This window comes from Anolis carolinensis, chromosome 1 (genome assembly GCF_035594765.1).
Source record: "Anolis carolinensis isolate JA03-04 chromosome 1, rAnoCar3.1.pri, whole genome shotgun sequence".
NCBI lineage: Eukaryota > Metazoa > Chordata > Lepidosauria > Squamata > Dactyloidae > Anolis > Anolis carolinensis.
The window spans coordinates 72187397-72211262 of record NC_085841.1 but is presented as its reverse complement, the minus strand read 5'-3'; the positions used below and the strand labels follow the sequence as shown (position 1 = coordinate 72211262).

General features: G+C 37.9%; 1 protein-coding gene across 4 annotated transcripts in view; it reads left to right on the top strand.

The window, feature by feature from the left end:
- synj2 (synaptojanin 2) overlaps window positions 1-23866 on the top strand; it is a 74347-nt gene that overhangs the window by 46355 nt on the left and 4126 nt on the right. For 3 of the 4 annotated variants that reach the window (XM_062976818.1, XM_062976814.1, XM_008123492.3), the window contains exons 13-25: window positions 159-240; window positions 1003-1143; window positions 2176-2368; window positions 5611-5769; window positions 7015-7171; window positions 9160-9277; window positions 13739-13957; window positions 16829-16907; window positions 20227-20395; window positions 21109-21267; window positions 22215-22349; window positions 22882-22988; window positions 23534-23642. In XM_062976818.1, the coding sequence (XP_062832888.1) occupies window positions 159-240; window positions 1003-1143; window positions 2176-2368; window positions 5611-5769; window positions 7015-7171; window positions 9160-9277; window positions 13739-13957; window positions 16829-16907; window positions 20227-20395; window positions 21109-21267; window positions 22215-22349; window positions 22882-22988; window positions 23534-23642 (1827 nt within the window). The remainder of the gene's footprint in view (window positions 1-158; window positions 241-1002; window positions 1144-2175; window positions 2369-5610; window positions 5770-7014; window positions 7172-9159; window positions 9278-13738; window positions 13958-16828; window positions 16908-20226; window positions 20396-21108; window positions 21268-22214; window positions 22350-22881; window positions 22989-23533; window positions 23643-23866) is intronic. The other variant, XM_062976805.1, reaches the window with a different exon arrangement.

Here is a 23866-nt window from a genome sequence, read left to right as displayed (position 1 = left end):
TCTTCTGGAGAGAATGCTTCTGGAACATGGCCATACAGCCTGGAAAACACACAACAACCCACACTTTATTTACTAGCATGTTGCTCTCATTTTAAAAATGAAATAGTTATATAGAATGATCAAATCAAATTATGTGTTTTTCTCTCTTGTTTCCATAGATGACCATTGTCCAGCTGACATATTTGCTGTGGGATTTGAGGAGATGGTGGAATTAAATGCTGGGAATATTGTGAATGCTAGGTATGCTTAAAATGAATTGTCAACTGTAAACTTCATACTGTATACTGGCATGGCTTCACATAGTTTCACATAGTTTGTATACCTCTGGTAGCCGTATTTTAGTGACTGGTGCTCTGACAACTGTGTATTCACTGTGGGACTAACTCTGAAAATAGTTTAGAAACTGCAGTTGGCTGCAAGGCTGTTAATTTAGGGCTGGGGATTGAGGTCATATCACTGGCTGCACCGGTGTCTAGTCTTGTTTCCGGGCTCATTTTTAAACCCATTATGGTTTGGAACCTAAAAAGTACTTTTTTCCATATGCATCTGTTCAAACAATTAGATACTCTTCACAGTCCTTGCTCCAGATGCCCCAACCAAGCAAAGCGGGAGTTTTTTGCTTGTGTGTCCCTGCATAGCAGAGGGTGGACTGGATGGCCCTTGTGGTCTCTTCCGACTTTATGATTCTGTTAATCTGTAATGTCCTGACTGTGAAATACACCCCTCAAAGAGGCTCACCTGGCACCTTCTTCATTGTAATTTCAGCATCAAATTAAGCCTTTAAAAAAAAAAACCTCTACAAAATCTTTTAAAATAGGCATTCATGATATTCTGAACCATATGTGCTGTTGGTTTGTTAGTTCTCTATTTTTATTCTGCCCAGAATTTTTATCTTGGAAGCTTTACATTTACATATTATTATTTTATGTCATGTAGAAAACCCCTTTTAAAAATCACCACCTGTTGAAAACAAAATTTTAACCTGGTCTCTATTTGTTTCAGCACAACTAATAGGAAGATGTGGGGTGAACAGCTTCAGAAAGCTCTTTCGAGGACACACCGATACATTTTATTGACATCAGCACAACTTGTTGGTGTTTGCCTTTTTATCTTTGTACGACCTTTCCATGTTCCCTTCATCAGGTATATATATATATGTTTGCAGATAATATCCTGCTACTGGGATTGAGGGAAAATGTGCATGTTCTTTCATAGCAATCTCGCATTTGTCAAAATAGCTAGAAAACAAGGGGAAATAATTATTAGGAGGGAATTGAAAAAACAAGTTTCTTTTTAAAATTTGGAACAAAATTTGTCTGTTATTTATTTTAAAAGATACCACAATTCCTGCCATTTTCTTCACAATGAATTTTTAGCGTAGTGCTATATTGACCAAAGAGCTTCTTAAATAGGATTAGCTAACTAAAACTAGTTTATACATAATCTGTGTAGGTAGGTTAGATACATGATGATGATGAGACCAAGGCTTAGTTCACATACAAACTGAGGATTGGATATATAGGTCTTGCTCATGAGATTCATTCATTCTGGCATCAAGAGTACATCTTATCCTCAATAGCAAGTACTGTAGAATCAAATACCTGAATCATATGTGTAAAGGCCCAGAGATGTAGATTTATTAATCCCTAGAACTGAAATAACATATGAAGAAAATCAATGTCATTGACTAACCATTGTGGTAAAACCGTAGGGTGTAGGTTATATGGTAGGAAGTAACTATGTGTTGGTTCTAAGTACATAATGACTGCTTTGACCCTGTCAGAACTAGCCGCAGTCGCATTTGAGCATTCATGATGTACCACTGCTGATGCACTTTGGATGTTTTGGCCCATAGTTTCCATCAGACCCAGCCTACAAGAGCAACTTCCATGTGCATTGAACCAAGTCTGGATCATTCCCACTGTTCTCATTATATCTGACATCATGGTAGCAGTATACCCGAGAGCATGTCCATCATGCCACTGCATGCCTTCTTTTGGTTCTTGCTGAGGTCCTGCAACAAAGCCCCACAGATAATGAGAATCCAATGTACCATAGTCCTGCTTGCAAGACTTTCCCCTATGCTCATAAAGAATTTTATCTTAAGCATAGGTATTTTTCAGTTTTCAAGTAGAGATTTGTTTTTAGTTTTGTGTGTTTACTATTTCTCCTCAGGGATGTTGCACTGGACACTGTGAAGACTGGTATGGGAGGGAAAACTGGTAATAAAGGAGCAGTTGCCATCCGTTTCCAGTTCTATAGCACCAGTTTATGCTTTATATGCAGTCACCTGACAGCTGGTCAATCTCAGGTGAAAGAACGGAATGAGGACTATAAAGAAATTACTCAGAAGCTGAGTTTTCCCATGGTAAGGCCTGAGAAATATTTTATTTCTGACAGGAGTGGGCAAATGCTGTAGGGCTGTACATTATTTTTAAGATTGGTCAAGTGGCAAAGCTTTGATTTTTTAAGGGGTTATTTAGTTAAAACTACATAAATATTAGCTAGATATACAAAAATACATTACAATCTGAAATTCTTGGCTGTTGGTATAAAACTGACAACACCATACCAAAGGTTAGAAATCTGGAGGGAAGGAATCAGATTTACAGAACAAGGTAGATGTTGGACCACGATTTCTTGAAATTGTAAAAACTATTCATACTAGTACACCAAGGCTGTTTTTTACCAGTGATATTAAAGAAAATATAGTAAGATGCAGGGCCTTTGAAGCACAAGAAATGGTCAGAATCAGTTGCAGGAGACACACCCTGTTTTTCCTTTTCTATTCAGTGCCTGTTTGGATCTGACTCACTGCATGATTTGCAACATCTGCAGTCCCTTTTCCCCACAAAGAGGACATTTTTGAGGCAATGCCAGTTACTTGGTGGTCACACAACCAATGTGAGAATATCACAGGTCCAATCTGAGTCAAATATTGTCCTTAACTAGATTTTACATAGGGTAATGTGTGGAACCTAATTAGATTTGCTCTCTTGCTGGATGTGAACCTTTGTACCCTGTTGATCAGTAGAATAAAAAAGAGGTTATATAATCCAGGGTATAAGATTTTTAGCACATTCATTTACAGTAGAGTCTCGCTTATCCAACATAAACAGGCTGGCAGAAAAATAAGCAAAAATGTTGGATAATAAGGAGGGATTATGGAAAAGCCCATTAAATGTCAAATTGCATGATTTTACAAATTAAGCACCAAAACATCATGTTTTACAACAAATCGACTTTAAAAAGCAGTTCAATACACGGTAACATTATGTAGTAATTACTGTATTTACGAATTTAGCACCAAAACATTGCAATGTATTTAAAACATTGGCTACAAAAACATTGACTACTAAAAGGCAGACTGTGTTGGATAATCCAGAAAGTTGGATAAGTGGAGGTTGGATAAGCAAGACCCTACCTTACTATGTTGTGTGTTTTATAAATGTTTGCGTTTCTTTTGAGATCTTTAAAATGTTTGAATCTCTGTAAACAATTTGTATCTTTCTGTTTATCAACAGGATATGTTTAGTAGTCTTGTGATTTTGGAGTAAACCTTGCCCCATTTTGTTGGGGTCCCCAATCCGTTTTCGAGAGCCTCCCGAAATCTGGAGAGTTTTTTCAGTTTGGGGCCCGGAAAGTCGGACCATTATGGCGGGGGGGGGGGCGTCCCCACTGGTTCCCCTTCCTGGCATTCTTCTTACCTGGCACCTGCTGTTGCTTCTCTAGAGTACGAGGCACTCAGATGCAGGCACGCTTCGGGCCCGCCAACCACCACATTCTCCAAGAGTCTGTGTGTGATGGGACATGCAGGCAGGCCCGGAGCATGCCTGCAGCCTAGCTCCAAGCCTACCTACATGCAGGCAAGGAGGCAGTTTGGCTTGACATGAAAGCAGATTTCCGTGTGGGGAGTGGGCTTCCTGTTTCTTGCTTCCGTAGAAATGGAAGACACAAAAGAAACAGTACAAATGATAGGAACAAATTTTGTGTACATGACTAATGTTTAGTAGTGAGGGGGCCATTACAAACTATAGTCCTCCTATTTCTATTGATCTCATACAGCCTATATGACAACATTTTACTGTATAAGATCCAAATACCGTTACTAGCCCCATCAAGAGTAGACACTCTGAATCAGTAGGATTAAATAAATTGATTAATCCATAAATGTTTACTTGTTATTTAGTAGTTGATTCAATGGGTTTACAGTATGTAGTTAGGAGTAGTAATTGGATTTAGAGCTGTAGAACTTTAACCTCATCCTAAAACTATGTAAAGTTAGTTTATATATTATAGGGTAAGCAAGTTTTATAGTTGTACTATGTATACTTTCTCTCTTGAGCTTCTTTAAATATTCTGCAAGTGTGCCGGGAATTTTTCTTTCTAATAGGTTGTACATAGGTACTCCTGTTAGTTGGTGGTTTTATATTTCACTAGTTATGTCTTAGTTTGTATCTTTCTGAAATAAAAAAATGAGATAGAAATATCTTGTAAGTTGTAGAAATAGAAACCCTTCCAAAGAATACATTTGTTTGCTGTATTAATAAACAACCATCAGTTCACTGGTTATTTTCAGTGTATGGGATCTGTAGTATATTCATTTACTTTAGTGTGTTTAGAAATTCTGTTGGTCTTTTGAAGTAGCCTTTAAAATATGTTTTGAATCTCTGTAAAACAATTCTTATGTTTCCCTTTAGTAACCAGTAGTCTATTACCGTAACTAACTTCTATCCCAGGCATGGGCAAGTTTCGGCCCTCCTGGTGTTTTGGACTCCAACTCCCACAATTTCTAACAACCTACCAGCTGTTAGGAATTACGGGAGTTGGGGTCCAAAAAACCTGGAGGGCCAAAGTTTGCCTATGCCTGTTCTGTCCTGTACATGTGTAAATTCGGTGTGTAACTGTTATATACTGTATTTAATATATATTAACAGTGCCCTCTAGTGTTGCTGTAATGAAAAAATATTTGTTAATCTTAAGACAAATGGCATTGGACTCTAAATGCATTTGATACTTTTCAACTGGAGTAATTTTAACTATGATTATTTGTATTGACAAGACTAGCACATGCTCTTAAATTGAACTTTAAATTACCAATTACAGAATGAAACACTTGCAACAAAAAAGGATGAGGATGAGCTATTTGAGTCCAATTGAGCAGTGAAGGAAGCAGAGATAGGATTGTGTTTGACCTGGGGATTTTCTTTTGGGCTCCTAAATGCTTGGTTTAATATTACCAGTGAGACAATAGAGCATCAGGCCCCAGTTTTAAGAGGTGCATTTTAAATTCACTTAATCCAGAGCCTTCAATTGATAAGAACATGTTTTTTCCAGTTTAAAAAAGTGTTCATTAAAATAAAAAGAGCTCTGCATTTGAAATATTTTAAATAATCATGATTATTCGAGATTATTGGATAAATCAATTTCTGTTTTTCTAATAATAAATGGTGCCCAGTACCAAAATTGATGCTGCATCAAGAAGTATAGTGCCCCATTTTTCCAGTCTTTGTATCATTTGATGAAAACATTTCTGACATAGCAATCAATAAGATAGAAATATACTTGTTTATCATGCCTGTTAAAATATCATCTCGTCTCTTCTAACAGGGAAGAAATATGTTTTCTCATGATTATGTGTTCTGGTGTGGTGACTTTAACTATCGCATTGACTTGAGTTATGAAGAAGTATTTTATTTTCTCAAACGGCAAGACTGGACAACACTCCTGGAATTTGACCAACTGCAGCAGCAGAAATCCAATGGAAAAGTAAGGGCATTGTAATTTTTAAGAGCATTTACTATGAAGCAGACATTTAGCCAAAAGACGTTCACTTAACTAAGCTGAAGGCAGAAGTCATTTCTGTGACTATAGATACCAAAATCTGGGAACTTCTGTGTTTTCCAGGTTCTGGATGACAGTCTATGGGACATGGTCTTCAGGGATGTAAAGCTTAAATTAAACATTGAGGTGTAATAGAAAGTTGTTATGGAACACCATATGTTCTGTCTTTAGTTTTCTGATGGAAGGAAAGCAGATGATACTTATCAGAAAGCAGATATAACACTTATCTTAGAGCCTGGAATTCTGTAGATCCATAATATACAACTAATTGCTTTTATTTGTATGTTTATTTTGCAATATTTGCCTTTCTTTTGAAATATTTTAATCAGGGTACTTTATCTAAAATTTCAATGGGACCTTTCTTAAATAATACAGAAATTTAAAAGATGTAATCCTTAACAGCTAAACAGCAAATATATGTTTTAAATCTAGGATAATTTCAAAGAGGGATGGAGAAAGTTCAGCCCTTGGATTGCATGCAGTCTTACAGTTTACCCACCAGTTCCTCAACCCCACAAATCTTACATCTTTTTTTAAAAAATCACTGTTTTTGTATGGTTTTTGTCTGAAAATTATGCAGAAAGTCCCCCAAAGTATGAAAACTGCCTTCTGCTTAAGGTAAAGGTTTTCCCCTGACGTTAAGTCCAGTCGTGACCGACTCTGGGGGTTGGTGCTCATCTCCATTTCTAAGCCGAAGAGCCGGCGTTGTCCATAGACACCTCCAAGGTCATGTGGCCGGCATGACTGCATGGAGCACCTTCTGCTTAGAACTACTCAATACTTCCATTCTTTTCACAATCTCTCTCAAAATGGTGACAGGAGGGGGCATGGTATCCCTTCTGGTTGCTATTTTGAGGGGATCTGGAGATAAAACAGTTGTATTTGGTCTTTTGTGGGGAAGGTGGAGTCCACAAAGAGTTGAGGGGGGCAGAATTTGTCCTGATCCTCACACTGCTCCCTGATCCTAATTTTTGTGTATTAGTAAAAGACTTTTGTGGAGTTGCATCTCTGCTTTGTTGAGAATGCAACCCTGAACATATGGGTGGTGGGCTTGCTAAATTAGACTGGTCACTATCCTTGCATCTGTAGTCCTTTGCAAACTATTTTTTTAAAAATAATATATTTGAATGGTAACACAATTTTTAGAATAACAAATGATTTCTTTCATAGATTTTTAGGGATTTTCATGAAGGAACTATAAACTTTGGGCCAACATACAAGTATGATGTTGGTTCAGAGGCTTATGATACCAGTGATAAATGTAGAACTCCAGCCTGGACTGACAGGGTTCTTTGGTGGAGGAAGAAACTCCCTATTGATAAAACAGGTAGGTGGGATCATTATTGATTTATACATTTCTCATTTTAAAAAATGATTTGCATCATAGAGAGGATAAATGTTAACCACACAGTAGTTGTAGAGTGCTATACTTTTAGGTTTTTGGGACCAATGTCAAAAGGTGAAGCTAGACATGATGATTTTCATGGGTTTATCCTTCTTTGCCTAGTAGTTAAATAATTTCCATGCCAAAATATAATTCCGTTGTGTCTTCCTTTCAATGCTATATTATCCTCCATTGATTGGAGCGGTGAAATATGGACAAATGACACCGACAATTCCTTCTAAAACATTGTAGGGATACAAGAAAGAACTCAACACGAAACTATTTTCTAGGTTTTTGGTTTTGTTCACAGTACAATATAATGTAATGATATAACTATTTTTAAATAGAATAAACAAGAAATTCACCAGGCATTGCATATTATTTCTCCCAAAAGAAGGATTTTCAGGATTTATGAAATCTTTGGTTCACAGGTGCACAACATGGGAAAATAACAGTGAATTTGTCATTCAACTAAAACATCTTTCCATAGGTCCAAATATGATTGGGGAGGAGGTGGAAATTCCCTGTTATTAGTGAAATTAACAAAATAAAATAATGTTGAAAAGAAGGTCCCATCTGGTCATTTCTATGGTAGATATTAATTTTTCCATAAGCGCTATTTCCCCCCCCCCCTTTTTTTTTTTTAGTGCCAGGCTTCAAACTGAGAGGTGATCAATGTTTTTCCAATTCTGAGCTATTAATCAGTCTTGAAGCAAAACAAAAAAATCATTAAATCTTTGATTTAATGCCGTAGAGACAACCAAAAATTGTTTTATTTTTGAGTTAACACAATCTGCTTAGTTTGTAATTTGAGTTGTTATTTAAAATTCACCATGTAATAGTCACACTTTTTTCTTTAAAAAGGGCGGGGTGCAACCATCATGTGAAGAAAATATTGTGTGGTGCCGACTGGGTCCGGGGCTTTTCTTCTCATATTTCCAAGGATGGAGAAGGGAGAGCCCAGACCTAGTCTCTTCTTCAGAGATAAGGCAGTTTAAAAAAAGAAATACAAGTGGAGCTGGTTAGGTCTATGGCTTTGCATCTCAGAAGTAAGAGAGGAAAAGCCTCAGACCCAGCCAGCTCCCTTTATCTTTCTTTTTGAAAACTGTTTTACCTCCGGGGAGGAAGAAGGGGGTCCAAAAGGAGGACATAAGCCATGGTGGTGGTGTGTATAGAGATGCTCTTGTACATACAAAGTTTGATTCCACTTATCAGAGTTAGCACTAAGAATACTCTATGCATATGCATCAAGTTGTTATGATACTTAAATAATTAAGGAAGTCTCATCTTGCTCAGATCTTTGTCTGCAAATCAGAACCCCAGCTAACTTTGGCTTGGTTTATATGTAATTCTGGCCTAGGATTTAATTTTATGATCATCATCTTTGTGTTGTCAAGGTCAAAATATATATGTGTTTACTTTAGCTATTCACTGGAATTCATTTTAAATTAAGATTTCTAGTTCTTACATAATCAAAATTAGGAAACTGAAAAGGAATCAAGATGGGAAGTGGTGTGAATCATGCACATACTACTGAAATCTGGCTTAACATTATGTGCTTTGAGTCATGTATATGCTGTCAATAGAGTTGTCCATGATTGTGTGACTAATTTTCCTATTTTGTTATACCTTTACTGGATTTACTCCCCTTCTTATGTAGATTTCAATTTAGCAACTCCACCCTCAATGATCCCAAATTATTAATATGCAAAATGCTAGGCTGCTCCCTGCACCTGTTGCCTTAAATTGAATAAAAAAGCCAATGGTATCTAGATGTTATAATTAGGGATCCTGATATGTCCCACTGTACTATATGGTGCTGCATAAATTTTCATCATACAGACAAGTGATTGCAAGGTCATTTTCTCTAAAATATTCCCTGTTGGTTTTAAATTCTGAATCTGAACTTTGATTTTCTTTCATTTTCAAAGCAGGAGAAATCAATCTTTTTGACACTGATCTCAGTGCTGAAACCAAAATCAGGCCTATCTGGTCTCCTGGTGCCTTGATGTATTATGGAAGAGCTGAACTACAGGCCAGTGACCACAGGTAACACTTTCTTAATGGAAGCGTGACCTTAGTAAAATAAAACTTGCTTTTTCACTGTCTGCGTGTGTATGTAGTATGCATGTTTGTTTTATTACTATTGCATACCTGAAACAGTAGGGCAGATGCTTCTTTGCCTACATAAAGTGCTGAATCAATCCTTGGCATTTTGAGTTAAAATTGCAATGCTGCAATGATCTGAAGATTAGGTTGCTGACTTGAAGGTTGCCGGTTCGAATACACAAGATGGAGTGAGCTCCTGTCTGTCAACTCTAGCTTGCGGGGATTTGAGAGAAGCCTCTCAGCAGGATGGTAACACATCCAGCTGCCCCCTGGGCAACATCTCTTTAGACGGCAAAATCTCTCACACCGGAAGCGACTTACAGTATGTTCTCAAGTTGCTTCTGACATGATAAAATAATTATTATTATTTTAAAAAATTGAGTTAAAGGGATCTCAGATTAGATACTAGCTCAGGATAATAGGATTAATTGCCATGCAAAGTGGACAGTACTGACCAAGATGAAACAACAATCTGGCTCAATCTGGGACTGCAAATATTCATAAGTAATGATTGTGCATAATAGGATAAAGAATGCGTGCAGATAATTTTGGGCTCAGGTATAGGCTAACTGAATGTTTAGCACTGAACATTTTTTAAAGGAATTTCACCAAGACATACAGTTAGGATGCCTTATCATTACCTGAGCAAGAAAAATGAAATACAAATACCCTGATCTTAGTGATCACATTTGGCTTATTTCAGTGATCACATTTGGCTGATAATCTTAGATTTTCACCTATTAATGCTCCAAATAAAGCATATTGAATCTTATTTATTTCCAATTACTTCCCTTTACCTATCCCGTGAGACTCAAATCAACAACTGTGATTATCCCTTTGTGGAATTGCTAGGAGTCCTTGTTCCCTCTTCTAATTATATAATGGTAATCCAGTTATGTTCAGTGGGGGGCCCAGAGAGAAAATGTACGATTTGTTTATCTTCTGTGGATTGAATAATCTAAAACATTAATGGAAGAAACTGAGAAGAAAGCTCCACAGTTGTTGTTCTCTACAGTTATTTATTTTCTTCATAAAGTAATTTGAAGATTAATCATTCTTGCAAAGATTTTAGTATTTGCTTTGAGAATTCAAATTGTGTTCTGTGAAAATAATGACATTGCATTAGCATTTTTTTTTCTTCATTGTTATCCTTCTTTGCATTTTCCCCAGAACTGGAAACACACAAGGTCTCACAAAACACCCCTGTTGTGGTGTTGTATTTATTTGTTTATGACCTTTCTGCCACTCTCTTCAAGCCTAAAACAAAGTGAGAATCCTTTTAGCTCATAGTAGTAATTTTCTAGGGCCTCAGATTATATCAGGATTCCTTTTAGTCCTAATGGGTATAAGGCTGCATGCTGCTTCATGGGAGAGTTTTGCATAGTGTGAAAAGTGAATTTTCCTATAGTAATACAAATAGAACTCAAATTTCTTTCTAAAACACATTATCTTCATTTTTTTTCTGGTGAGCTTTATATTCATCTGAACACGGAGTCAGTATGGTGTAGTGATTGAGCATTGGACTAAGGCTTTTGGGATCAGTTACGAAATCTACTGGGTGACCTTGGGCAAGTCACATTCTCTGAGTCTCTGCAAACCTTTTCTGAACAAATCTTACCAAGAAAATCCTGTGATAGGTTTGCCTTTGCGTTGCTATAGATCAGTAACAACTTGAAGGCACACAACAACAAAAACACAAATCTGATTTGCATTGTCTATATTTAAAATATGAGTATGTTTTCCTAAGTCTATAGAGAAAGCTTCTCTATAGAGAAAACTTCTCTCTGTCAGCAGAGCTTATCGTTTTATGTATGCTGCACATATTTACTGTGGCAATCTCAGCCGTATATCTATATCTATATATCTATCTTTGGATAGCATAGGGAAGAGTTAACACCCCTGTGGTGTTTGTTTTGCTGCCTGTGCTCCTGTTTAGAAGACGTTACCTCACTGTGGTGCAGGCTGGTGAGCAACCAGCTGCCAGCTGCAATAAATTACCCTGACCAAGAGGTCATGAGTTCGAGGCCAGCTCGGAGCCTGCATTTGTCTCTGTCTTTGTTCTATGTTAAAAGGCATTGAATGTTTGCCTTATATGTGTAATGTGATCCGCCCCGAGTCCCCTTTGGGGTGAGAAGGGTGGAATATAACTACTGTAAATAAATAAATAAAAATTTCAGTCCCTGTGAGAATTGGATTTTGAACAATATGCCCTGTTGTGGAAACAAGGATTGATGATAAATCTTCAGTGGAGACCCTTTTCCCTCCTATAACTCTTTCAGGAGTGAATTTTCCTTCCAAGGGGTAGATTTCTCTCACTTCCTATTGTCGCTTTCCTGTTCTTAACTATGAGTCCTTTGCAAGTCGGAGGTTTGTAACTTGGGGACTCCTTGTATACAATTTGAAACCTGCAGACTATTAACATTAAAATAGAATTAAACCTCAAACTACCTAAAATGAATAATTAAAACCATTAAAATCAATTTAAAATACACATACCCTGTTTTTCCTAAAACAAGACATACCCATAAAATAAGCCGTAGCAGGATTTCTAAGCATTTGCGCAAGATAAGCCACACCCCGAAAATAAGACATAGTGATAGGCGTGGCTATGTAGTGTACAAGGTTGGCTCCCCCTGTCAGGTCCCAGTCGTTCTGTGCGTGCTGCAAGTTGAGGCATAGAGGGAGACATAGAAAGTGAAAGTAAGTCTCCTCAGTGAAGTGAAGAGCAGGACGGCTCTGATTTATTAATTTATTTATTATGTAAAACATTTATATTCTGCCCTTCTCACCCTGGAGGGGACTCAGGGCAGAACACAACATATATACAGCAAACACTCCATGCCGGGACATACAATAATTACAAATATACATAAACATTAAAATCAGTTATATCTGCTTTCAAGATTATATCTGTTTTAGATATTGTGTGTCCTCAGGGGGGAGAAGTAAAGCTGTGGCTGCCATTTTACTCAATACTGTGGGTCTCTCTCCCCCAGCACCAACCAGCTACAATCTGTGGGTCTCTCTCACCCCCACAAATACCAGTAAAGCTGCTGCTCTCCAACACTGACCAGCAACAGTCTGTGCGTCATTCTCACCTCATACAAACACCAGGGTAGTGGGGAAAAGCTTCAGCAAGCAGTCTGCTACTGAGCCCAGGGAGGGGTCATCCCATAAATGCATATTGTTGTATCATACAAAAATAAGACATCCCCTGAAAATAAGCCATAATGTGTCTTCTTGAGGAAAAATAAATATAAGGCAGTGTCTTATTTTCAGGGAAACACAGTAGCAGCATACAACACCTCCTGACTCAGGAAGTATTTGAATGGATACTTTCCAGCAATGACAGAAGCAGGATTTCCTGGTTTCAGGACTTTGCTTGTCAATACGGCAAACAAAGGCTTCTGAATCACCAGTCTACTATGACTAATTGTTTATAGTTTCTCCACATACTTCTGTGTATTCTTGCGCAATTAAGTTGACAAATTCTTTTAAAATCTAAGCTAAGATTCACTATACAGGTGTGATGCAGTTCTTTTTTTGTGATTTCTTTTGCCTGCACAACCCTTTTGTTCCTGTTGGTTCAGCAGCATCAGCAGTGGGAGGATAGCGGGCTAGGGAAGCACCAACTTTCCTTGTTGGATTGCAATAGTGTATCTGCAGTAAAGAGTTCAGCTTGAGGTGGGAAAGAATGAGATTCTACTCTTCTGTGGTTCATCCTTCTGTAATTTCATGTTGCTGTATTCAGTAAGCAAGATAAGCAACGGCTTCTCCCAGAATCACTTGCTAGGCATGCATGAATGCCAAACAGGGAAAAAATGAGAGCAGTAAGGCTAAACCTGCTCCACTATCTCCCTTCCAGCATACAAAAAAGCACAGATCTAAAACTATGACCACCAAAAAAGATAAGAGAAGTGGGGTCTGGAGAAAGAAGTAATCCCTGGATGCATTTTGGAAGAAGCCTTCAAGTGGCTTCTAAAAGCTTCAAAATGTGTTAGTATATCTGACCTAGTTGTTTCGTGATCTTATTGTTATTTTTGAAGAAAAATATGGCTGAAAGATGTTGAACTACTCTTTATTTTTGTGGCCTAGGGTATTCTTATTATTCTTTCCATGTTATTTCTTTCTTTTTTTTCTATTACCAAAGTTCCTGTTAAGAACTAATACTCAACAGATCTACTTCAATGTCTTCAATAATGTCTGTACAGTACTTCATAAGTAAAGTTATCTAATATTTTGAGAAACTGGGCAACAAAACTTTGCATAAAATAGCCTTGAGTGATCTCAGATACATTAAGCAACTGCTTTTAATTAACATATTAAAGTGTTATTTCAGATATTCCTTCTGTATCTCCCCTGTAAACACCATTTATTGCTCTCACCTTTCCCTCTGAATAGGCCTGTTCTAGCTATTGTGGAAGTGGAAGTCCAAGAGGTTGATGAGGTGGCTCGGGAGAGGATATTCCAGGAAGTGTCATCTATCCAAGGTCCTTTAGATGCCACTGTAGTGGTGACACTGCTGGAACCATCCCCTGAAGAGAAAGATGAATTTCCCGAAGACCTGCGGACTGAGCTTATGCAGATCTTTGAGACCTACGGCATTGTCGTCCTTGTCAGGTAAAATACTGTTTTCATGAAAGAGAATAGTGGCTGGGATCCAACCTTTTTGCTTCTCTGCACGATGCATCTGCTGTTGTTCACAGAAGAAAGGGGTTGTAGTAGTTGAGATTGTGGTGGTGGTGGTCCTGCGTCACTCCTTCCCCTTCCTCTTCTTCACCTTCTTCCTCTTCTTCCTCTCCCCTTCACCTCCTTCTGAATTATATCCCACCTTTTCTCCAATAATAGAATTCAAAGCACCTTGTGTAAATTTCTGTTGAATTAAAGTCATTTAAAATTAATTAAAGTAGAGCATAAATATGCCATTAGAGTTCAGCCAAAAAGCAGCATTTTTTTCTGAGTTTCACTTACATCTGTGGCTGGCATCTTCAGAGGATCATTAAAAGCCTTCATTTTCTGGGAACGAGAGACCCATTCTAGTCTGCATGCAGTTCCAAAGTCTAGCAGCATGAACCAAGAAGGGCTTCTCCTTCATCTATCAAGCCTAAAAAGATGGTGGGATAAAGAAAAGAGCCTTTCTTGAAGACCTTAAAACTCCAGTCTCATGTAGAGAGATATGATCCTTCTAGCACAGGTTGAATCCATATTCCGAATTCTGCCTTTCACCTAACCCAAGAACACCTCTGTCCTGTGTAGATCAGACAAAGACAGAATTACACCTTATCACTTAAAAGGCAGCTGTGAATGAAATGGAAGAAGTCTCTATGAATGAAAGCTTCTTTTGCTCCTTGAGCAAAATGTTGGGCTATAGGTCAATAACAACCAAGTGTGCACAGCAGGATTGAATTTAGACAGTGTTCATTGCTGAAAACATTCCTGTGTAATGACATACTATTAATATAGTAAGAGTTACAGGATATTTCAGCACCCTAATAAACTATGTGTTATATTTTGGGGCACCATACCTAAGAAATGATTGATCAGTGTTTTTGAATGTCTGTCTGTTCAACTGAGAGATGGCAGTCACCCACAGAGATCTGGACAGGCAAGCTTGAGGGATTGCCCTGGAGTGATACCTTAGGGCAAAAATATATCATGCCATGTCAGTTTTTTAAAATGTGCACACCATTTCTTGTATTCTAGCTGCATTTCTGAATTATTGATGTTGAGTAGACTCCACTCTAATTCTAGTGAATCCAGCTCGACACATGGTGTTCTCAGCTGCCTCAGCTAAAGAGGTTTTGGTGGGATGCTTTGATAATAACATTTTGTTGGAGCTGTTTACTTTCCCAGCATTAGCCAAGAGATATGCAACCATATCTCTGGACAGACTTTTCCAATAATTCAAAGAATTATAATACACTTTCCAAATATATATAAGACAGCATCCATATACTCTTTTTGACTTGCCTTAGATTTTCTCCCATAATCTTATTTGTGCTTCTTGTTGTTGGAATGGGGTAGAATTTTGATTTTGACAGGCTATATATAAGGAATAGAAAAATGCATTCTGCTGATACTGAATATATCATCATCTCAGTTACAAAAATGTGTTAAATGACCCATTTTAATTATAATCGGTATTAAATGCCAATAGGGTATGGGTTTTACATATACTCTCCATACAAGCTATTCCCTTCCTACTAAACCCAACTCTCATTTTACTGGATGCCATAGTGAAGAGCCATGCTAGAATTCTGGGTTTACATGCCCTGTAAAAATAGGAAAATTACTAATGACAAAGAAACACATATTAATCAGCATGTTTTAAAAAAGTTGATGGTGTTTCTAGAAAAATGTTGGTTTTTAAAGTGATGGTCCAAGATATTTTGATTTGTGAGAAAGAATCATAAATGGTGATCTCTTTCACTTGCCCAGTTCAAAGTTCATAATACCCACAGCCAGCCAAGTTATTTTGGTAAATGAGGCAAACAAATCAATTCTCACAAACCTTTCACTCCATCTCATACATTAAATCAGGCTAATAATTAAGTAAATAACAGTTCATTGCACTTTTATGAGACCTTAGATCCAGCTGAGTTGGCTGACTATCAGGTCTGTGTCTTTGAAAGGTATAACAGAGTTAGTTTTTCCGCTTACTGCAAAGCAGCATTGTATGCATGCATAATTTCACATTAGTGGTTTTGATGTTCACAGATTTGACTAAAAATGCTCTCCCTAGGAATCCCTAGATCCTCCAGTATGACTCTCCAGTACAACTCAACTTCTTTCAATCATGCTGGAGGAGCTAGAGATTTCTAGAGAGAACCTTTTTGGGAATCTCTGGGTGCTCCAGTGTGGTTGGTAGTCAGCTTCCAGCAAAAATTGATAATAGAGTCATGCTGGAAGACTTACAAATTCCTAGAGAGATAGTCTCTTAGATAAAAAAAAGTGGTTTTTCACTTTCACGGGTGCCCCATTTTTAAACAAGATGTACAAGTATCTAAACTGGATGTTACATGAAAAGAGCTTTTTTTCCCCCTGCTTCTGGGTTATGGGCTTAATCTGCCTGATTCAACAATGAGACTTTATTAGTATATCAGTTGCAAGGCACTCCAAGTGGCCAGCTTCTGGTCAAAGGAAATCTAGTATAATGCCAAATTTTTAGCTTTGTGTTTTTAAATACATTATAACTGTATCTTCAATTCACCTCTGACATGATAAATAATAAGTATATCAGCTATTTGGCAGATGCAAATGCATAGTAGTTCCCTCTTAATCAGCATGAGAATAAACCTAGTGCCATACATCCAAAAAGCATCTATTCATGCACTGATTCATTAATCTATTTGTCTATCCAGCTATCTGTCTGTTTATTTATTGGAAACCATTAGAGATCATCATTATGCTATTTATGAGATTAAATGTTGAAGGCAATAAGCATTATTTAAAGCTGATTTGCCATCTCTTCTTTCTCTCTGTTTTTGTTAGAATCAATGGAGGTCAGATGTTGGTTACATTTGCAGAAAGCAGGTCTGCTCTTCAAGTTCTTGATGTAGATGGTGTCAAGGTAAAAAAAATCTATATAAAATTGACTGTAATTATTTAGACACTTGGGTATAATGGTAGCATTTAACCTTATGCCTGGATTTTAAGTGCTCACATTCACTGTTCCATTTGATTCCACTGAATGTGAGATTTTTTTCTATAGACATTACTTCTCATACACAGATGGTATATCTCTGAAAAACAGCTTATATAGTTTCAAATTGACCAAATTGACACAGCTGCAACAGTGATCTCCAGAGAAACACTTTGGAAATCAGACTGGTAGAGATCATAACTTACCAAAACAATACCTTTCATATGTGAAAAATGGAATATGTGTATTAAAACAGCCTTTTCAGGAAAGAGTCTTTGTCCGAAACTTATGCCAAGGCAAATTGGTCAGCAATGGCATACTGGTAAATTTGGAATGACACTCTAAGCAACTACTCAAAATCTATCTACAAAACCCATACATTGAAAATGATTTTTAATATGTTACTTTGTTCAAAGTTTTGTGGGTCCAGATAAGAATATGTTCCAAATGGAGCTCTAGTTGAATCGAAATAGTTCTTAGAGTTTTGCTACAGGGAGCCAATGGGAGATTCTCTTGCTGTCCCTACCTCAGTGCCCAAGGCCTTTGATATTAATCTTCTAAAGGTGCAGCATAGGTCATGGACATTAATCCGGCCCCAAAAATCAGGCTCTGCTTTCCTTTTTAGCCATTTAATAGTACAGTAGAGTCTCACTTATCCAGCATAAACGGGCCGGCAGAACATTGGATAAGCGAATATGTTGGATAATAAGGACAGATTAAGAAAAAGCCTATTAAACATCAAAATAGGTTATGATTTTACAAATTAAGCACCAAAACATCATGTTATACAACAAATTTGACAGAAAAAGTAGTTCATTACACATTAATGCTATGTAATAATTACTGTATTTATGAATTTAGCACCAAAATATCGCAATGCATTGAAAACATTGACTACAAAAATGTGTTGGATAATCCAGAACGTTGGATAAGTGAGTATTGGATAAGTGAGACTCTACTGTATATGTTACAAGCAATAACTATCAAACACTCAACAGTTCCTTATTTAAAAAGAAAGTTGTCAAAACAAAGTAAAGCCCATGTGTATGAGCTTACTGCTGGGAAATGTAGGGCACGTATAAATGAAAGGTCATCTTACAGGTGGTGGTGAAGGATGCAGCACTAAATAATGGAAGAATTGGGCCTTATTGCTTTTAACCAGGAGCTGGCAAGCTCTGGAAAATTCTACAGAAAATTAATTTTCTAGTCCTGAACCCTCTAAATGCCACCCCCCAACATAAAGCTGGTTCCAGTGTCCTTTGTGTTTTTTGAGGGGCCAAACCCAGGGAGTGGTGTGCATGCCTTATTTTAAAGGAAAACTGTCGTTAAGGGCTTCCAGGTGGAAGGATTCTTTTCCAGGCAAAGGCATTTTCTCTTTCAGAGTGAAGGGAGCAACATATTAGAGTACATATTAGATTGGGCCAGCAATAACTCTTAATTTTAATCAGGTTTCTGAAATGCTTTAAGAATATTTAGTTCTTATAGAGTTGTCAACATGATATTGCTGATTCATAGTGCTAAGTGGTGCTATCTGACACCATATTTCTATGAATGGACCTGGTTCCCCATCTAGATATGGTAACAAGCCCTCAGATATATATTACTTCAGCTATCGAAAAAAAGCAATATTGGAGCAATTTGCATGTGTTTATTAGAGAGAGTTAGAAATGTCATGGTGCCCTTATCCGAGTAAATTTTGATGCATTCTTGCTTTAAACATTGTTGACCATTTGGAGGTCATGCTAAACACTAAACACTCTCTAAGTGCTGCTATTAGTAACTCTGCCATCAGAAATGTTCAGTGGAAAATAACAGGAGGTTAAGGGTTGAACCCCTCTCTGCCCTAATTTGAGTCTTGGATGCTGTTCACAAGTAAGAGATAGGCAGTAGGGATATATTCAAATGCAGGAAGCATGGCTCCCTTGTCTGCCTTGTACATGATCCACTTCTGGTAAAAGCATAACATTGATCAGTTGTGTGGTGTAACCTCCATGTACAGAATCTTGAAAGATGTTATGTTTCTTCATCAGAGAAAAAAGAAGCATTAGTGGAGAATTGTAGCTGAATGTGTTGTTATAGGAGTGATTCAGAAAGTGTCATTTGATAAAGGTTTTTTATGTTTGTACAGAACATCTATAATAGGAGTGGACAAATCATTACTCTCCCAATGTGGTTAGATTGCAATTCCAGTCAGACTCATCATAAAGAATGGAAAAGCATGTTCTGATCTGTAGTCCAACATCATCTGAGGGCCACACTTTGGACATTCTCTAAGTTATAGGGTACAAAATATATCATAGTAGTTTTTTAAAGTACGTCATTTTGTCTTCCAACACATAGTGGACCTGCATGCCATATTTCCTGGTAAGAAATGTTTATCAAAAATACTACTACCGGTACTACTACTACTACTAATTATTATTATTATTATGTTTATGTTCCGTTTTATCTCTCCATACGGTGACACAAAGCGGCTCACAACTAAAGCATTGCAATACAACTTAAAATATACAAGTATTAAAACAGTACTGAATATCATTAAAAGCATATAAAATCACAGCAGCCCCTGGCGATCTTAAAAACCTTTTTCAAAAGCCTGCCTGAATAAAAAGGTTTTAACCTGCTGCCTGAAGGACAGCACGGAGGGGGGCATTCTGGCTTCCCTGGGCAGAAGGGAGTCCCAGAGGCAGGAGGCAGCCACTGAGAAGGCCCTTTCTCTCATTCCCACCAACTGAACTTGAGATGAAGGGCCTCTTCTGAAGATCTGTGCAGATTTGTACAAGGGGATGCGGTCGGCCAAATAGTCTAGAGTAGAAAGAAGACACGCAATAAGTGACTGCATGGAGTCCTTGGAAGATTAATCTTGTTTGCTATTTTTGACCTCAAAAAGCTTGTGGTTAGGAAATTATGAGGGCAAATGGCATACCATATTAGTGCCTTGTATTAACATCATCATGAACATGGATAGGATATTGGTCTGAACGCACAAGCCAAAATACATCTTTTAAAATATTGTATGTCATAAGGATGTCCCTTTGATAAAATACTAGTTTAATTATTACCAAATTAATGAATCAAAAGCTTCAACCCTGTTTTTTTTTTTAAAAAACAAACAAACATATGGCTGAAGTCTTTGTCTTTAGTTTGTTGAAATAATGTCCTATGTGTGGTATATTTATCCATACCAGTCTGATTGCCCAAGATGCAAGAATATTTCATCATTTGTCTCTCTCTGTGTGTGATGCAGATTAAAGACAAGACTGTGAAGATTTGGCCTAAAACCAAGGACTGGCTGAAGGGCCTGCAGGAGGAGATCACCAGGAAGCGAGACAGCATGGCTCCCATGTCACCCACAGCAAATTCCTGTCTACTGGAGGAAAATTTTGACTTTTCAAGTTTAGATTATGAATCAGAAGGTATATAGTTCAATGAATAGATGTAGGTGTGCACACTTGATTTCTCTCGGCCTTTTTCTTTGTGTGTATTTTTACCTGGTATCTTGGGAATCACAAATGTGAAGAATAAAGCTTTGTTCCATTCTGCAGTACTTCCAGTATAATCCTATCAAGCTTGCAAAAATTACCTTTTGGGGCTGTAACTCCCAGCAGTGTTCCACCAGCAAGGCCAGTGTCCATGTTGACTAAAGAATCCTAGAAGATACCATCTCAAAAACTAACTTTAGCAAGATGTGGATCCTGTGTGTATCTGTCCAGAAGTGAATCCTATAGAATTCCATAATACAATTTACAGAAGTAAATGTCTATATGAATGTAGCCATGATGACTAATCTTCAATCTGATCTTAAAGTATTTCAGATTGAGTCAAAGCCCAGGCCTTTCACTGACATTACATTTCCTGAGGTGGGATTTGCTGCCACTGCAGCCTAAATTAGATGCATGAATTGGGATTTATCTGCTGCTTCTATTAATAAACTGTTTCAGAAGAGATTTGTTAGGGTGGCATTCTGAAGAAAGTTCATTAATCCCTTTTAGCTATATGAAACAATACCACCCCAAATCTCTTTTAGATGCTTTTCTTTTTGGGAGAAATTGTAACAAGGGTAACAAGAACAGAAAACACCTCCCTCAGTTTCCCGTCAATCGTTTCTTTTTTGTGTGTTCTGTTTTAGGTGATATCCTAGATGATGAAGACGATTATTTGGATGACATGGTGCATCAGTATCCTTCTGCAGGAGACATGGCTTCAATAGTGGACGATTTGCAAGATGGACCTGATTGTGTGACGCATGCAAACAAATCTTATCCTTCTGGGAGAAAGCTGCATAAAGGTGGTCTTTAGAGATACAGCATTGAATATGTATAGCCATAGTAGTCAATACGAACAATTGAGACACGCCTTTCTGTCTGATAGTCCTATGGAAAGAAGATGGATAATAGGTGTATGAGCACATAATGCCAATTCCGTTATAATCAAGGTGTCAAGAGCCAGCCTTTGCTGAACTCTTTGTTTGGCATTAGACTTAGACTCATAGAATCAGAGTTGAAAGAGACCACAAAAGCCATCTGGTCCAAACCCTTGCCAGGCAGTAATATAAAATTAAAGCACTCCCAACAAATGGCCGTCCAGCCGTTTAAAAACTTCCTGAGGTTTCACATAACCATGGGTGGGATCCACTGTCTTTACCCCTTTCACATTACCCCAGTCTACTTTTTCAGGCTGTGTGAGATAGGCAGGAACATTTGTGCACCAGGTATGTTTTATGGGAGTTGGATATGCATTTAATACACACTTAGTCTTTTTTCAGAAAGTTGTATGTCAGTGTATCTTCAGAACAAGCTGTATAGCCAAAACTCAATGCATAGAAAGCTAATGAACGTCTAGAACAGTGGTTCTCAGCCTGGGGTCCCCAGATGTTTTTGTCCGACAACTTGCAGATATCCAAGCCAGTTTATCAGCTATTAGGATTTCTGGGAGTTGAAGACCAAAAAAATCTGGGGACCCCAGGATGAGAACCACTGGTCTAGAACTTCTGCTGAGTAGATTTCCACTGTGACTAGATATTCCCATCCCAGGTTAGAAATACCACAGGCCAGTGGCAAAGGCAGATGCTTGGTTTGATGCATTTGGGTTGAAAATGAGTAACTAAATGTTTCCTTATTTAGCAAGCAGGTGTCATTAAAGGTTTTTTATTTATTTATTTGACTTCCCTTTGTGAGCTAACATTCTGCATCAGTAGTTTTCTGTTGTTGATTTATTTTATCAAATGTTCCATAGATGATGCTGACCTGGGAGAACTAAAACAAGAGCTAGAAGGAAGTGGGGAGTTTCGCCGAAACTCTCCAAGCAGGTCTCTTTCTGTCCCTGGTCGGCCTCGGCAGCCTCAGCCACCACAGCGACCCCCTCCTCCAAGTAAGAGTTCTTGGTTTTGCTCCACAGAGTGTCCTCTGTGCTATGAACATTGTCTAAATTACCATAATCTTCAGATTATAGTCTTAAAATATGTTCATTTGGAAGCAAGCAAGATTGTGTGAAAACAATTTTGCACCCAGTCGCATCAAAGTTTTATGCCAGGAAAAGCTGCATGCTCTAGTGACTGTGCAAAATGTGCAAGTTCTTGGGGCCTGCATCATATTTGTATTCTTTAGATGTGCAGAAACTATGTGAGCAATAGCAGCTCAGAGACTTGTGACATCCTGGAGATTAAGAAACGAATCTTTTTAATAATTCCATTCACTTAATCATTATGGGCAACTCCACCTGCTATTTCTTGTGTTAGACTCTAGGTTATATTCAGAGCAAACAATGGCAAACCACTTCTGATTGATTATTCCTTGCCTGAGAAACCCCTATAAAGTTCATGGAGTTGACATAATTTAATAGGCAACTTGAAGGCATGTCCTGCTCCTCAACCCTAAAACTGTTTGATGCACCTCTTTTGCAGCTGTTAAGAAATCCTCATCAGATGGCTTGATCTCCTCCAGTGGCGCAAACTCCCTCCCCTCCATCTTGCAGACAGCAAAGCTCCTTCCAGGGGCACCACAGCAGCCAGTGAGTAGCTTGACACAATTGTCCCAAACATTGAAACAAACAAATGAAAACCAGTAACCAGGAACAGCACACCAATTTATATACCAAGTGCAGTGTTTGTGTAGGAGTTCCCACTGAAATTGTGAAGTTATATCATCTATAGAGGTTGTTTACAAGGATGGGAGAAAGAACTGTGTGAGAACAGCTATCCTTCATATGGCTCAGATGAACTTGCATTAATGTGTAACTAGTAGGAAAAGCTAGTCATTCTGCGGAAACAGATACACTCGGCTTAAAAGATATGCATTGCATATATTATTTATTTATTTATTTACAGTATTTATATTCCGCCCTTCTCACCCCGAAGGGGCAAACATTCAATGCCTCGACATAGAACAAAGACAAAGACAAATGCAGGCTCCGAGCTGGCCTCGAACTCATGACCTCTTGGTCAGAGTGATTGGTCTCAGCTGGCTGCAGCTGGCTGCTCACCAGCTTGCGCCACAGCCCGGGCTGTCTTCTGAACTAATTTTGCCCTCTTGTGTTTTCTTTTTAACTCTTGCAAGCCAAAATCACGAACTGGAATCAGTAAACCTTATAATGTCAAACAAATCAAAACAACTACTCCTGAGGAAGCAGAGGAAGCCATTCGATGTCTGATGCAAGCAAAAGGAGGTAAAGCAAACTAAACTCCCTACTAAGGACTTTGATGGCAATCGTTTATTTGGTCATGCACCATTCTTCCATATTTGTGACAAGCTTCTTCCCCAGAAGTGTCTGATTTGTGCTGTACTTGGTTTCCTGTTAATTATTTATTGAATCTATAGCTCACCTTTAGAACCCTGTACAATCTCCTTTGTGGAGAGAAAATAAAACATCTTTTTTTAAAGGGTTTTTTT